This window comes from Patella vulgata, chromosome 3 (genome assembly GCF_932274485.2).
Source record: "Patella vulgata chromosome 3, xgPatVulg1.2, whole genome shotgun sequence".
In the NCBI taxonomy this organism is placed as follows: Eukaryota; Metazoa; Mollusca; class Gastropoda; family Patellidae; genus Patella; species Patella vulgata.
In genome coordinates, this window is record NC_065881.2 from 17,960,779 (window position 1) to 17,978,632 (window position 17,854).

The 17,854-nt window shown below is 32.6% G+C and overlaps 1 protein-coding gene across 38 annotated transcripts in view; it reads right to left on the reverse strand.

Annotated features, from left to right (window-relative positions):
• Positions 1-17,854, reverse strand: part of LOC126815661 (zinc finger and BTB domain-containing protein 17) — an 84,290-nt gene that overhangs the window by 40,245 nt on the left and 26,191 nt on the right. For 3 of the 38 annotated variants that reach the window (XR_008787464.1, XM_050541464.1, XM_050541470.1), the window contains one exon: positions 16,232-17,800. The exons of 21 other annotated variants lie outside the window; for them this stretch is intronic. Coding sequence is in view for 13 of the 17 variants with exons in the window: in XM_050541464.1 (XP_050397421.1) it covers positions 17,576-17,800 (225 nt within the window). In the remaining 4 variants the exon portion in view is untranslated. 14 more of the 38 variants (XR_008787465.1, XR_007678029.1, XM_050541505.1 and 11 more) reach the window with 14 other exon arrangements.

Genomic DNA, 17,854 nt, shown 5'->3' on the forward strand with positions numbered 1-17,854 from the left:
CAAAATATACAGTTTCACATTATTACATGTTCTATGAAACAGAGAGTAACAAATCGAAATCATTTAATATAAATGTAATAAACAAAGCGATTTTGTAATAAATCAATGCTGTGCAACATCATATTTACATCCCAGGTGCTGATAAGATTAAACCAAAAAAATCTACAATTATTTATATAATAGCAATTGACACAAGGTACAAACGTACAAGTTATCACTGTCCCATTTGACTTATAATTATGACTCAGCTGTGACAGGTAATTTAAAACTATAGTTATTTGGATTTGACAACTGAAATCAGATACCAACATACACATTTATGCTCCAGTTGTCTTTATGACTAGGCACAGATCTTTACTTGTGTTTGACACACCCCAAATACAACCATACAAGTTACTGATGCTCGTTGAAGTGCTATCTCTGTTAATAGCACATTTACATATACAAGAGAAGGACACTTGGTAGGTCTTAATGTGTTTTGAAATGTGTTTTGGTAACAAATAAATTTTCTCAGAAGTCATTGACATTTTAGAGAGCCTATTTTACCTCACTGGTTGCCTAGTAACCTCGGTGTGCCTGCATTGATCGTCTAGCTACAAGTGAACTTCAAAGAGACAGCTAAGTTAAAATTAGTGAATTGTCAAAAAATTTTTTTCGCCTGATGTGTTTCGAAAGATGCTTTTGGTAACAAATATATTTTCACGATAGTCTGGAATGGAAATGATGATCCGTGACATCAAGTAGAAGAATTTTGTTTATGGTATGATATCAAATGCAAGCGTAGACTTTCAGTTCTACTGAAGGATTTGTTACAGAAATGACATGCTACGCGCTCATATCGATGCCTTTCCTTAATATGGCGTGTCAAACTTCCTTTGTAAGAAAACTCCTTGTTACAAACTTGACAGAACCATTCACTCACATTTTCCTACAAAATATACAAAGATAAAATAAAATGCTTAATCTCTAAAGTTAACAGAAAGCTTTAATTCAGAAAAACAATCAAACAGGCCTGTAAATATTAATCTTATTTGTACCAGACAAAATGTCTGACAACACAGAACTAGTACTTCGTAGCGGATCAAATATCAATAATATTAATAAATACACGAAAAAAAAAGAGATAATCAGTTATTAATATCAAAAATATTAATAAATACACGAAAAAAAAAGAGATAATCAGTGTTAGATTGTTCCTGACGAAGCCTGAATTTGAGCTAGACTTTGTGACAGATGCCCTTTTTCCAGTTTGCAAGGAAAATCAAATTGGATTTATCGTCCTAGTTTTCTGCTCCAACAGGACGAGTTTTGACAGGAAAAATAAACAACACCAGAAAAGAACAGATCAGTTTAAATTACAATCAGGTCTGGAAATACTGTAGGCACCATATGCATTCAAAATATCAAAAAATTTCTAAACTGTACATCAGTTTTAATTACAATCAGGCCTGGAAATACTGTAGGCATGACATGCATTCAAAATATCAAAAAATTTCTAAACTGTAGATATTCAGAAAATTGAAAGTGTATAAATTTGATACAATGTTTATATATTGTTACAGTGTTGAGGTTGTTATAATATCAAAATGTCAAATACTACAATGTTTAGATTGTTTTGTTGAAATTTGAACTACATTATTTCAATTATAATCCTATACAATTGCAATGTTTTAATTTTGACATATATTTATTTATATAATACAATCTATACTATGAATGAAATAGAGATGTTTTTATTCAATTGTGCTGGGATTTATTATACTATGCACCAACATACTGTCTGGATGAAAATTAATTATGAATTCTGATTAACCACATGATTTCATCACATGTGATCATAGATGTTCAGAATTTTCAGACTAACCAAGTGATTTGGGCCTACAACATAATTTCATATGTGATTGTAGACATTCAGATTAAACAAATGTTTGGGATATCACATAATTTCACATTCAAATTCAACAGATGATTTGGGCCTATGATATAATTTCATATGTAAACATACAAATTAATCTGATGATTTCTGCCTATCACATGTTATCCTGGATATTCAAATTAAACAGATGATTTGGGCCTATGATATAAATTCACATGTGATCGTAGATATTCAGTACGAGTGAAGGATTTGCCACAAAGATGACATTCCACACGTTTATTCCCATGTCTTTCTTTAATATGACGTGTCAGACTTCCTTTATGAGAAAACTCTTTTTGACAAATTTCACAGAACCATTTACTCACATGACCCTACAAAATATATAAATGAAATTAGTTAATTGTTTTTTTTAACATTGTCAAGTTGTATAGGGATGGGTAGATGTTTGTGTTCATACTGCCATTTTAAAACACCCTTTTGAACTAGTGGACCTTGATTCTTCGTCCTATATGAAAGACTTCGGTGCCATGACGCGAGATCTGAACCTAGGACAATTTGGTATAAAGGCCAATATACTACCACTCCATCAGTGTGTCCAACCACCCTCTTAATCTCATTAATTCCCCATAATGTCGATTTTTCATGTCCCACCGCCAACTCTAAAGCACTTGTTCCGCACTAATGCTTATTTTTCATGTCCCACTACCCTCTCCAAAGCTTTAATTCCGTATTAATGCTCACTTTTCATGTCCCACAACGCTCTCCACAGCTTTAATTCCCCATTAATGCCCATTCTTCACATCCCATCACCCTTTCCAAAGCTTTAATTCCCCATTTTTCATGTCCCACCACCCTCTCTATAGCATTAATTCCCCATTAATGCCCATTTTTCCTGTCAAATGAATACTGAAATGTACAACATTTTGGACATTTTGAAGATTTTAATTTTATATTCAACCTCTGTGGACTGATCCTTGGACTTCCCACCGAATACAGTCTCTCCTTCCAAATAATTCAAAAGTAAGAAATAAACATATATTTCGTTTAACAATAGTTTTAATTCTGAAGATAAAAAATACAAGACTTGTGGAGAATGGATAAAAGATTAAAAAGTAGATAATACAGTTTAACTGGTTCATAAAATATAAACAATATTAGAGAAATTGACAGATTCCCACATATATAATGATCAATTTGATTACAGTTAAGTTATTTCTCAATATGAAAAATTTCAGTTCTATAGATTGTTGACCTGAAGGGTTGTAAACATTTTGGTTTGTATAACCATATACTTTTATTTGTGATAACTTTCATTTTCATAGTCATATAGAAACCACTGCATTTCTTAGTCAAAACAGCCTAGCCTTCACACATACAATTAAAACCACTTAATCATTCTGACAATCACTATTAAAGGTCATTTCCTACATGACACCTCAAACTTCCACAAAATATAATGAATGATATTCAAATAAGCTAAGCTACATGAAGCCAGGAATTTCAAGCAGAATTGTTCTGTTGACAAAGATAGGTCGAAAAAGGCGCGATAGCCAGCTAATTTTTTTTTTATCTAATTTATTTGCCCCACCATTGCATTCAAATATCATAGCTAAACATACATTATGCAAGAGCTAAATCTGCCTATTGCAGGTCTTTCTTAAGGCCTGGAATGTTATATAAACTATTAGTTAGATTTATATTAACATGACAAGACCATCATCAACTCTCAATATCATTGGATATCTCCGATATTAAGTAGGTTATAACAGTTCAGCCATATTTTGATTTAATCTAAAAATGGTGAAGCGAGGCTAATCTACGAACAACCAGTGCGGTGGTTGCAATTAATGCACATATCTTGTCAAACATTCAAAAGCTAATACCTTCGCTCGCAATTGAGCAATTTGAATAAATTCATTTTGCATTATCTATTTTCGAATTATTATAGTAAGAATGGCCAGCTTTTTATCTAAATCTTACATAATGTATCTTTAATCTTTATGCTAGCCTAACCAGTTTGACTTCAGTGTTGGAACATTATGCACATGCTTAATGTGATCACGTAAAGTGGATATGCGAGAAAACGTTTTCGGACACACGGGACAAACATGACGACGTTTCAGATGAACTCCATGAACATGTCGAGTCAAACTGCCAGTCTGAGTAAAAGTTTTTCCACACCAGGAGCAAACCTGTTTCCCCTACAAATAAACATAGAAGATAAATCAATTATTGTACATAATTACTCATTTCTAATAAAAAGATTGTAATATGGCAGAAAATGGGCCCAATATTCTTTTTATTTCAAACAATCACTAAAATAAACAATCAGTAAGGATTTTTTCACAACTGACTAATTTCTAAAAAATAGGTTCTAAAGGGCGGAAAATGCGGCCAATATTCTGATGAATTTAAACAATCACTAAAATAAAAAATCAGAAATTTTTCACTTAAAACCATCAACTACAAAAGAATCAAGTCACCAAGACAACAGGCAATGATTAATAACAAAGATTTATACAATTCCAGATGATTAGACTGCAATAATGCTAATTACTATATGCAGGACTGTTACTTCAAAATCTCGCCAGTCAGTTAAAGCTGCATTATGGAAGATCAGATAATGAGTTGACTGTTCTCGCTATAATAGTTGAAGAATATAAAATGTAAAGGGTATATGTTGAAATTTCAGTAATTTTACTTCACTCTGAGATGAAATGAAATGAAATGGGGTACTTCACTCTGAGACGAGATATCCGCGATACAATTTAGTCTAGCCTCGATTATCATTGCAACTGTTGTTACATTAATAAACAAAGTCCTGATTATCCTTTTTTACGGTTAAAACCGTAAAAATGGATAATCAAGACTTTTTTTTTATCATCAACCTCCGTTGAACTGCAGATCAGATTTAAAACGGTTCAAAATCTAGACTGTACGATGGCATTGAGAGTTGATTATGTTCTCGGTAAGTTAATTAATGTCTAATTAATAATTTATATAACATTTAAGACATAAAGAAAGACCTGCAATAGGCAAATTTAGCTCTTGCATAATCTGCCTGTATAATTTTTGATATATGCTCGTACCAGTATTTTGATTACTTCAGATTAGTAAGTTTATAGACTTTTTGGCTTGATACAAATGTTTTACCAATATTATAATTGATTTTACGCATTTCTCTTCCAAAAGACTAAACACTTTCAGGGTATTTGATGTTTATGGTAACGTTTAATGTGATCGATCATATGCCCCTTTTGTGTGAACTTTTTATCGCATAATGGGCACTGTAAGCGAATATTAAGATGAACCCCCTGCATGTGACGTGTCAGACTTCCTCTCTGAGTAAATGATCTATGACACCAAGAACAAACAAAGTCTTTACCAATCGACCCTCCCTAAAAAAGAAACAAAACAACCTTAATATGATATTTATCAATCAACATTAATAATGCTTAATGAAGTTTATAAAATGTTCACAATTAAATGTTTTTGTGTTATTGAACTGCCCTGTTATTATCTTTTCTAGAAATTCTCCAAGAGAGAAATGGAGTTCAATGTTCACTCGAGAAACTGACCAAAATCCAAGACAAGTGCACAAATGATACGGTACCGACTACTTTTTAAACAAATAAAACAGTGCTGAACATTATCCAGATATCATCTTACTAGAAATCATCGAAAAGCCAGGGAAATGGAATTTTACGTTCACCCAAGAAACTCACCAATATTCCCCAAAACGTAAATAATATGCGCCGAAAACTACCAATACAACATAAATTCACATAAATTTATTCTATTCAAAAGTATTGTGGACTTTTATGAACAATCTACAAATTTATTCTATTCAAAAGTATTTTGGACTTTATGAACACCCCGCAAATGGCTAATCAGATTGCCTTTCTGTGAAAAAACTTTCGAGCACATGGGACAACTAAGGCGGATCATTTTATGTATTCCATTGACATGCCTAGTCAAACTTCCACTTTGTGTAAATGTCTTGCCACACCACTTGCACATCAAACCAACTCTTTGTTTTTCCTATAACAGAGACGAAATCAAATACAGTAAAAAATAATAACAATAGAATTCAATTATCCTGATTGCATAAAAGTGATTAAAAAATATATCTACCCTAAACCTCACTCAAAATCTATCATGAAGATTATGTGTGTGAAATCATCAAAAAAATAACCATCCTAACACTCATAAACAAGACTTCATTGTAATTTACAACAGAAATGTAAGATATAATTAGTGAGTGATTGAGAGAGAGAGAGAGAGAGTACTCCACACACACACTAGGTCTTTATTTCAATAATTCCTTTGTTAGTAGGGGGGAAACCTATACACCACAAGTCTGGGATCCAAACCACGACTCTCGACTAAATGCAAATTCAATTTGAATTAATATCCAGATTCAAATTATGTGGTATTACCTTAAAGAAAGTCGAATTATGTAGCATTACCTTAAAGAAAGTCGAATTATGTGGTATTATTTTAAAGACAGTTAAATTATGTTGTATGTAACATTGCCTTAAAATTAAGTTGTATTATGTGGTATTGCCTTAAAGAAAGTCAAATTATATGGTATTACCTTAAAGATAGTCGAAATATGGGGTATTACCTTAAAGAATGTCAAATTATGCATTATTTTCTTAAAAGAAACACTCTTATGTATTTAATATTACATCACAGTGTGGGACTATGTGGCATTGCATTAATACTATGTACAACTCCATAAATTACTGCCTCATCTTAAAGGAAACACTACATGTATTCAATATAAATTAACATCACTGAGTCAAATTTGTCCTAATTCCATGTACAACTTCAATATGTCTCTTTAAATTGCCTTTAAGTGTGAAGATTCTATGACAAACAGGACATTTTATTCGCATCTGAAGATGTGACACTTGAATATGACGATTTAAACTTCCTTTCTGTGTAAAATGCTTGCCACAACTTGGACAAAAAAAGCCTGTCTTTTCAGAACCATGTTCATCCTGAAAAACAGAGGTTTAGGTATTGTTAATGCCATTTACCAGAAAACTGCCAAAAGAGCCAAATGTTGAGGCAAGGATCTTACAACAGAAAACAAAACAAAGCAACAATTTTTATGTAAGGCTATACTAATTTAAATTATTAATATTTTGCTTCTTATTTCCTTGGGAAAATATAGTTTTGAAAACACAAAGTACTTGTATGTTCTTCTCGAAAGTTTATATGATTCTCAGTTTTCATTTCCTAAAAAACTGTTAATTGATCCTGACCCTGAAGAATGGAAAATTAATTTGATTTGTCCTAAGGAAAATGAATCATTTATATTAGGATAGGTTAAAGCATGTGGTGGAATAAATCCTTTTAATCAAAGAAACCTGTTGTTTAAAAAAATCACCGGTACTTAAGATGGTCATATTGCGTGCAGGAGCACTATTTTTCTTTAAAACACCCAATGTTTTTTTATGAGACAATAACATTAACACCAAGTTATTTAAAATAGTCCAAGTGATTTAACTTATTTAGAAACTTGTATCTATTTTTGATGAGCAGTACGATAGTGACGTCTTAGATTTCCCGTTTGTGCAAAATGTTTTTCACATCCATCGACTGGACACTTGATCCTGAGATTCTGATGAGTTCCCCTAATGTGTCTTTGACAGCTGCTTCTTCTAGTGAACTGACGCCCGCACCATGGACATATCAAATCCTAAAACACAGATTAAATATGTTGATCAATTTGACAGCCATTAAAGCTTATTTCCTTAAATAGAAGACGACAAATATTGGGTGATTACTTTGTATGTGTTAATCAGAGTTAATTTTGATGTATGTGATGTTTAAAGTAACGGGGAAGATGTGAAAGGGATGCAACGACACGCTTTGTGTCATGGGTTTAGGGTTCCTGGTTAACCTCTCAAATGGAAAAAACCCAACATGATTTCAATGCGGTTTTCAATGCTATAATCATATTCATAGTGTTCAACTAGTGTCAATCATAACTAAGATAGGCTATAAAACAGACACTAGCATGTTCCAAACAGCCCTAAATTTGACAAATGCATTATATAAGATTTAGAAAAAGAACTGCCGTTCTTGCTGCAATTGCATTCAATTTACTTTATCATAAACAAAGTTATGGGTGTTTGAAGTATTGACAAGAGAGTCTCGGTTGTCATCACCATTGCTGTGATAATAAACAAAGTCTTGATTATCTATTTTTAAGTTAAATTATTAAATGGTGTTAATGTTCCAATCCATTCAATACCACAGCCATCCAATGGTCTAGAGAGTTGATTATGGACTTTTCATGTGAATAAATGCCCAATAATAATCTATATAACATTTGAAGCCAAAAAAAGACTTGCTGTTGGCAGATTTAGCTCTTGCATAGTGCATCTTTAAACAAGATTTCAACTGTCAAAAGAAATATGTTCAATAATATATACATTGAGTTTTATTAACTTAAGATAAACAATTTGTTTTATTTTCGTTTGGAAAGGTGACACAAGTCCTTGCACATAATTATGAGATATGGTGGACTGTTCGAAGATGTCTTCTGAGATTAGATTTCTGAGCAAAAACACTTGGGCACGATTCCACTGGACAATTCAGTCGGACACACTGGTGACTTCCTTTGATATGGCGGTGGAGATTCCCCTTCGTAGCAAACTCAACTGCACATAACGGACATTTATATTCTCCTGTCAGGTTAATTACCTAAAACACAGATAGGAAGATTTGTGAGCCTTAAAATTGTAAGACTTTTGTAGATGACATAATAATCCACAACAAAAAAACACAAGGTATGGATAAAACTACTTCTTTGTTATTTAAAGAGGCATTGTGGGAGATTAGATAAAGAGTTGACTGTTCTCGCTATAATAGTTAAAAAATAGATATCATAAATAGAATATGTAGAAAATTTCAGTCAAATTGCTCCACTCTAAACCGAGATATTTAATTTTTGAATTCTAAGCCTCGCCTCGATCACCATTACTAAAAACAAAGTCTCGATTATCCATTTTTAGATTTAATCATCAATGAGCGTTGAGCAGTAGATCGGATTCAAATCCAGTAAAAATCCAACACATAAGATGGCATCGAGAGTTGATTATGGTCTTGGCAAGTTGATTAACATCTAATTAATAATTTAGGTTTTAGATAACATTTCAGGCCTAAAGAAAGACCTGCAATAGGCAGATTTGGCTCTTGCATAATGCATGTTTAAAAACAATGTTTCGTAACATATACAGGTCATACTTTTGTAGATGACATAATAATCGCAGGATATATAATTATGTCCAATACAGATTTCTCTATTTTTTATGTTTTTATTGACACTTTTAAAACATGTCCCGCACAAAATCCAGAATTCAGATACTACCTGACATTGTCTGTGACAGGTGTTTTATTTCCCGGTTCCTCACTGGTAATAGAACATTTTACTGGGAGCAAACTTGGATATTTTATTGTTAGTAGGCTCACTAGGTTAGACATTAGTGTCAACAACATACAGGGTTGTGTGTTAACCATCTTCCTTGTAATTTTTATTACAATAATGCTGACAGTTGTAATTAATTCTGTTCAGTTAATTCCCTGTTATTACTCTTAATAATTTTTGATGTTACATGTTTATGACCACCAACCTGCCATATATAGCACAGTACAGGGATCAATGATCATCCTCTTATAATCGTTTGTTATAAGCAAATAGTGTAAAAGTATGTAATACCAAGATTGTGGACACTGCAAGAGATCACAATTTGTATCTAATTTTGATGAAAGTTAAAATATATGTTTATATCCCAAAGAGCTGGATTCCTATCGATACTTGCGAGTATTGGACCGTAACTTCCTGGATTATGGCCCCCGATTGTACAAAAAATAGCTTTTTAAAAAGTTTGCTCTTTGTCCATATCTTGCATAATGTGGGCGTATCTATCAATGCAAGTACTAGGATGGCAACTGCTTGTGTAATCAAACTTTTGTTTAAACTGTTTGTAAATGTTGTATGCTGTCCAATGCAATAATAAAAAATCTTATCTGATCTTATAGATTGATCAACTTTTGTTTTAACTGTGGGTAAATGTCGTATGCTTTCCATGGTGTAATGGAACAATAACATTTTATCTGACCTATCAAGAAAAGCAATAACATGTGAGTTGACTGTGACATATAGTTCTCCCCTTCGAGAATAGTGTTGAGACAAATCATTTTTCCCTGTATCAGTAATCATAGATCATCCAGACCTTGGTTATGCTATAATGGGTAATAGACTTCTGAATACTTCTTGATAAATGAATACATGAGATCGCATTAATTTGAATTCTATGTTCATCAGATTGTTTCTGAAGAACAGTAGGACATTAAACCCATTTCATTACCAATCCTGCTTCCTTTAAACAAATCATAGTTCACCAGACTTTGAGTAGCTATTTGTCTTTAAAGACCCCAATGAATTAAAAATTATATTGATTTGACCAAAATCAAAAATGTTGTCGATCTCGAGAGTTAAGAATTATAAATCATGTAAAATTTGAAAATTATATTTATTTCATAGATAATTATAATCATCATTTGTAACAAAATATTAAACGATTTCCCTATATATATATTTTAATATTCATAAAGAAACGTGTGTAGTGGACATATATATCTCACCATATCCATTTTTTCATCATAACAAAATAGACTTTTTAAATTCACTAGGGGAAACATTAGATTAACTACTTTATAAATATTAAAAGATACGGATTAGTTATGGATTAGAATAACTGTAAAACAAAACAATATAGTAATAATTAAAATGTGATAAAAATTAAACTCTAATTCTCCACAAAAACAAACCTTCAACATACAAACATAAAACCTCAAAATACAACAGGAATCTAAACACAATATCTTAAAAGTTGGGAGCCACTATGGCTCTGTTAGTATGGCACTGGCTCACTAAGCAGGAGATCCAAGAACCAGTCTGGTCTTTCCTTGTCAGTGGTGCAGGAAAGGTAAAAAAACCCACCAAAGGTCTCGTTAATACCACTGGCAGCACATTAGACATTGCCCGACGGTTTGAAATCGAGCAGGCCATAGTTGCGCATTGCAAACCTTTGTGCAGAAACAACAGATGATAAATTCATTTCATTTGCTTCAAAATGATTTAATTTTCTATTTTCTGTTAAGATGATAATACTTAAGATGTTCCTTTAAGTTTCCTTTCTGTGTAAATGTTTTATTACATAATGGACACCTGATACGAATCTTTAAATGAGTTCCATCAATGTGACGTTTTAAGTTTCCTCTTTGACTAAACAGTCGGCCACAGTAGTCGCATGAATAATCAACATTACCCTACAATGAAATAAAATACAAATAAATTGACAAGTATTCCATAAGTGACGTTAAGTGTATGTAGAAAGATTCTGACCATTTTGCTTTTGGTCACCAGTTTACTGTATTTCTAGTATAGGCTTTTCAAAAATTACGGATGATTTAGGTGCATGTTATGACGATTTGCTATTAGTTATGGTAGTCTATTTACTGCGCTTGTTACTATTGGTTGACGATAAAATCCAGCAATAGTTAAGCGAGATTACACAAACATAAAGATATTTAATACTAATTCAAGAAAATGATTCAAAAGTTATGGACTTCACCGCATAAAGCTATCCAAACTTTTGTGTTAAATAACTAACCATTATAAAAAAATAATAAAGAATATTAAAAATCAGAAGCTTGAAATTTGCCTTAAATCATTCTTTTCTGCACCAACTGGGCTAATCAAAACAGGTATAATGCAGTTTGCTATGAGGGAAATTTTATGTGCATGCCAACATATACACAGGACCTCAAATACTTCATAGCCATCCAATAACCACACAATGTTCATTGTCTGGCCCTCTGTCTTGCACCACTAACAAGGGGGAAAACCATGCTGACAATTCCGAGGAACTTTCTTAGCCAACACCAGGATCTAACCCAGGATCATTATCAAATGTCTACATATTGTGGATATGAAACTGTAATAGATGTTCTTTCAAGTTGCTTTTACGAGTGAAACTTTTTTCACAATAAGGACATTTGTTTCGAATCTTGTAGTGAGTTCCTTCTACATGACGTTTTAAATTTCCTTTTTGACTAAATACTCGGCCACAGTAGTCACATGGAAAATTATCAACATGACCCTACAAAAAAATAAAATACAGTCTATAAATAAAATAAACAAAGAAAAGTTAAATAGCAGATTAAAATATAAAGTAAGAAATAAGTTTGGAATAATCGTGAATAGTCTATGAAAAGGAATTCCACCTAGATGTAAACTTAAACTGCATGCAATGTTCATAAAAAACACTATCTACTGGGAAAGAGAGAAATGGGGTTTAATGTCCATTCGACACAAACTAGGTCATTTTAGGACTAACATACAGTTCAAGTTTATTTCATTTGAATAATAAAGTCAGCATGCGATGTGATTAATGTAACGTACTGATGGCTTATGAATACCATTCCATTCCCTGTTTCATTGTTTTTTTCTTATTAATTTAATTCCCAGTTTCATTGTTTTTTTCTTGTTTTCATTGCTTTTTTTTAATTTTCAACCCCGGTTTCATCTATTTTCTAATTCATGTTATTTATTTACTTCCTCATACACTTTACTCCATGTGGTACATTTTGACATGATCTTTGAGGTGACCCTTTTGAGAAAATGTTCGAGTACAAAAAGGACAATCTATTCGGATTTTCAAATGCATTCCCCTGATGTGACGAGCTAAATTTCCTTTCTGAGTGAAAACTTTCCAGCAGTATTTACAAACAAGGCCATCATCAATTGCTGCCTAAAAAATAAACAAAACAATTTGTGAGTCTACGGAAATTTAAAACGACAAGTTACCAAGTATGTAACGATTATGTAATAAGGAAAGTGTGCCAAGTCAAACTGAGCTTCACTTGAGTACACATTGGCGGGCATGTAAAAGAATTGAAGAAGAGCAGGCCGAAATGCCTCTGTACAGTTAATATTATTTTAATCTTAACCAAAGATATAAAAACATTTATCGTAAAGTTTATAACATTAGTCCCAGTTATTTTATTCATTTTGCCTATATAATCCTGAACAGCTATAAAGATTGTAACAATGGTCCCGATATGTTATTCATTTTGACTAGAGCACTGAACAGTTATCGCAATGATCACAACAATAATCCTAAGTATATTATTCATTTTGACTAGAGCACTGAACAGTTATCATAACGATCACAACAATAATCCTAGGTATATTATTCATTTTGACTATTATAGATATCTGTCGGTAAAAATTTCCTCTATCACACTGCATAGGTCTTTATTTGCCTTTTTGGTGAAGAACACTAGGAGGCTAAACTCCATTTCATTTCCAAACAGGCTGAAAAGAATCTCTTAATTTGTTATATTATAATCGTGATAATATTGTGATTTGTTGGTATTTCCTTCTTTCAATATATCATTCGTTCATTATTCATTCTTTCATTTAAACATTTCTATTTTTCTTATGTTTCTATTAATCCTGCGTTGTTAATTAGACGTTAAGCTACTTATCTAATGACTGATCGTTGACAGCTGACACATTAATGAGTTTAATTACTATCTTATTGTTTATTTTATTGCAATGTCTTGTATAGTTTAATCCCTCCTCTTTAATTGTTATTGGTAACCTTGGTGTATATTGTTAATTCCTAAGATACCATTTTATTATAAATACTGATTTGTACATTGACAAAAGATTCTAGGTTTCATCCCGTTTCCAGGACAGTTACTCTGCTTGTCGGACGTGCTGTTCTCCGTATATGATGTTAAATGTTTTCCAGTAATAAATAGTTTCAAGGATAGTTCCAGTCTTTAGTTATTATTGAAGATTTACACTGTTACAATATTCAACAATGTGTTTTCTTTTGATATGATCTTTCAAATTATCCAATCGCGTAAAATCTTTTTTACAAAATGTGCAGGGGATTCGAACATTGAGATGAAGCCCTTTCACGTGTCTCTGTAACGCCGCTTTCCAGGTAAAAACTTGACCACACCAACAACAAGAATGAGGACCGCCATCACTGACCTAAAAGTATAAACAGATACAGGCAGATCAGTTTCTTGTTGCTAAGCAATGTGTGTGGATTTATGGGTTTTAATTCTATTTTGGGATCAATGAGCAGTACACTGAAACAACCAAATGTAGGACGCTTGACGTTAAGAGTAAGGAGACCATATTCCCTCAGCAACGTATAACATCAGAAACACAGATCAAGGCCCAATTTGCATATCCTATGGCCGACCAATGGCAAGTATTATTATAACCATCCATACCTGCTACTACATATTTGTGCATTACTGATGGAAATGTATATGCTAATTATCAAAGAAAACCATGTTTCTATTACTAATGGAAAGTGTATTATGATTACCACAGAAAATTATGTGTTTATTACTGATGGAATGTATATGCTAAGTACCACAGAAAACCGGGTGTCTTTTACTGATGGAAATTTGATTATGATTACTACACAAAACCATGTGTATATTACTAATGAAAAGTATATTATGATCACCACAGAAAATCATATTTCTATTAATTATGGAAAGCATATTATGATTACCACTCAAAACTATGTGTTTATTACTGATTGAAAGTGTATTGATTACCACACAAAACCATGTGCATTACTGATCATAAGTGTATTAAGATTAACACACAAAACGACATGTCTATTACTGATTGAAAGTGTATTATGACTACCACACAGAAACATGTGTTTATTACTGATTGAAAGTGTATTATGATTACCACACAAAATGACGCATTTATTACTGATGGAAAGTATATGCTAATTACCACAGAAAATGATTGTAGTGAGCAGGATGCGGCTTGCTAACCAGTGGCGCAGGATGGAGTGTCTAGTTGTTTGGATGGAGTGGAAAAACTGAGGTCCTATGTACACATTGGCAGGCATGTTAAAGAGCCCTTGACAGTTGGAATTTGAAATAGGAGTAGGATAGTGCTGCTGTCTGGGGCAACATTACCTCATAGCACACTGCATTGTGTATGCCCATCTTCATTAGCCCAGTCAGTGCACATTAGACCTGATTTCATTTCATTTCTTCCGATTGTACACGACAATGAAATATTTCACCCAATTATCAATTGAAAAATAAACAAATATTTCAGTAAGAAAGTAAACATTTTAATGATACTGGACAAAATGAGGATGAACAGGGTACATTTTGGGAACACTGCAAGTATATCTCATACACTGTCAATCACAATTCCTTCAGAACACTAACATATCTGGCAGAAATTATCGTTCATCTTTGTTTTTACTAATATTTTAAATACACATTTGCCACAAAGTTAAAACATGATAATGAAATTTAAATTGCTGTTTCCGAGCTAGTTATTTAACAAATAAGAATTCCTTCATCAATCAGGTCTGATATTCTTTTAAATGCATTCGCCGAATGTGGCTTTTCAGATTATCCAGTCTTCTGAAATCATGTTTACAAAACATGCAGGTGTGATGCATATTGAGATGGTGTCCTTTCACATGTCTTTGTAAGTCACCTTTCCAGTTAAAACAGTTACCACACCAAGAACAAGAATATGGACCACCATCATTGACCTACAATTATAAATAGATACAGATCAATGCTGGTGATAAATCTTCTTGTATCAGTAAAATTAATAAATAAATTTAGGAGAAATGAGGTTTAATGTTCTATTTTTCTGCGCCAACTGGGCTAATGTAGACAGCATTAGCCATACAGTGCGCAATAAAGACAATTTTGCCTACTCTTCACTGAATTGTCAAAGTGTAAATTGGGTTTCGTTTTTCATCATATCGAATGACCGGAGGCATTTCTTTGCCAGACCCTCCCGTCCTGCATCAATGACATGTAGAAACCAGTGGATCGAATCAATGGCCTCTTGGCTAATCAGATTGTGCTATATCCATCAAACTACTGTATACATTAATAATGAATGACTGGTTTTATTTTTTACAGTTACTAAATATATTTTGGATGTCTTTATGAACACTCTTAGGCAAATTTAGCCAACCACCCACTTCCCTTCAAAATGATAGTGTTTAGGGTAAAACTTGTAAATCATATGAACTGGTTATTACTTGAATCTTTTAATTCCTTAAAATGTATCCGTCTAATATGACTTTTTAAGTTATCAAGTCGTGTGAATTCCCTGTTACAAAATGTACAAGTGTGATGAACGTTAAGATGCAGTCCTTTCACATGTCTTTGTAAGGCCCCCTTCCAGCTAAAAACTTTACTGCACCACGAGCAAGAATAAGGACATTCATCGTAGACCTAAAATTATAAATAGACACAAAATCAGTTGGGTTTCAAAATTGGTTCTTATGAATTATTTCAATGGCATTTAGTAATCGAACTGGAAAATACACAAGACACAATACTTAGTGTTTATTACAAAGTAACATTTTGGCTATGAAACTCTTGTCTTTGAACTAAATAAAGTATCTTTTTATCACATATTATTAAAGTAAGCCTGTGCACTATTAAAGTGGAAGTAAGCCCATTTCAGTTGAAGTGTTTTGATTTCATTAACCAGCCTTTAAATATATGGTACTTGTTGGTAACTGTGCATATCAATTTAGATTTTTTAACACATTCAATAAAATAGTATCCCTCGTTCAGTCATCGATTATTTTGTTAAATGGAAACAGACACTATTTCAGTTGCCAACTAATTTAAATGCAGGAGTTACAAATCTTTTAGAAAATTAGAAACAGCCATAATATATATTCTGTTTTTATACAAGGATTGGACATGAGTTACACAAATTGGTAATCATATTTCTACTTCAACTGGACAGTTTTAGTAAATTTAATCAATAATGAATTACACATAGGACAGGTGTAAGTAATAGGAGTTATTCTATAACAGCTTGCAGTAAAGTAGGACTTAAACCCCATTTCATTTTATTTCTAAAACAGCCGATATTTACTTTGTAAAAAATTACTAGCATTTTCACACGTTTGTCTATCTCCTTCTACAATTCTGTTTATATGTTGAATCACTATAACACTTGATTTGATATATACCGTTGTCGTTTAATACTGGCAATGTCCATGTATTTGGTGTGTCTAATTTGTAGGTCTGTCTTTGTTTTTTTTATCTTTTGTGTACCAACAGGGTTTTTCCTACATGTACCTTTATACCTGTCATTGTCTTTATTCAATCCTGGAATCCTGAATCTATTGGTTTTAATCGGGCAAAATTAAACTAGTACATGACATTTTGAAGTTTGTGCTGGACATGCATTAAAGATATCAATACAAGATAAAAGAAAAATAAAATGACTGCCAAGAAAGGAGATGGGCTAGATTCTTTGGTTTGGCAATGTCTTTATGTTGGGCACCTTATTACCACAATGCCTTATATACCTCTGATAAGCTGCTGTTTTAATTTCAGTGCTTGATAGAATGACTAAAATCACAGAAATTGGGTCTGAATCTGCGTGGTGTCCCAGATGCCCCATTCACACGCTTGTCTTTATTGTAGATTAGACATGCCTGTGATAAACAGTTGTTTTAAATGACAAATTAGCACTTTATAACATGACAAGCATCCGAGGAATGGGGTCTGAATCTACACCTGAAAATGTCTGTAACAGGTGCCTTATTCCCAGGCTTGTCTTTATTGAAGATTAGACATGCCTCCCATAAACTGTTGTTTTAAATGTGTTTTTCTGATATGTGATCGCAGTGAGTCTTGTCTGCTGAAGAATTTATCACAGATTTGGCATTTCACTTTAAAATTAAGATGGGCTTCTCTTATGTGACGATTTAGTGCACTTTTCCACAAAAACTTTTTCTCACACTGATCACAACCAAAATATTCTGTTCCTGGGGGCACAAAATCCTAAAATAAAATAACATGAAAAAATTAAACTAATAATTTTCAAGAAAATTGGAA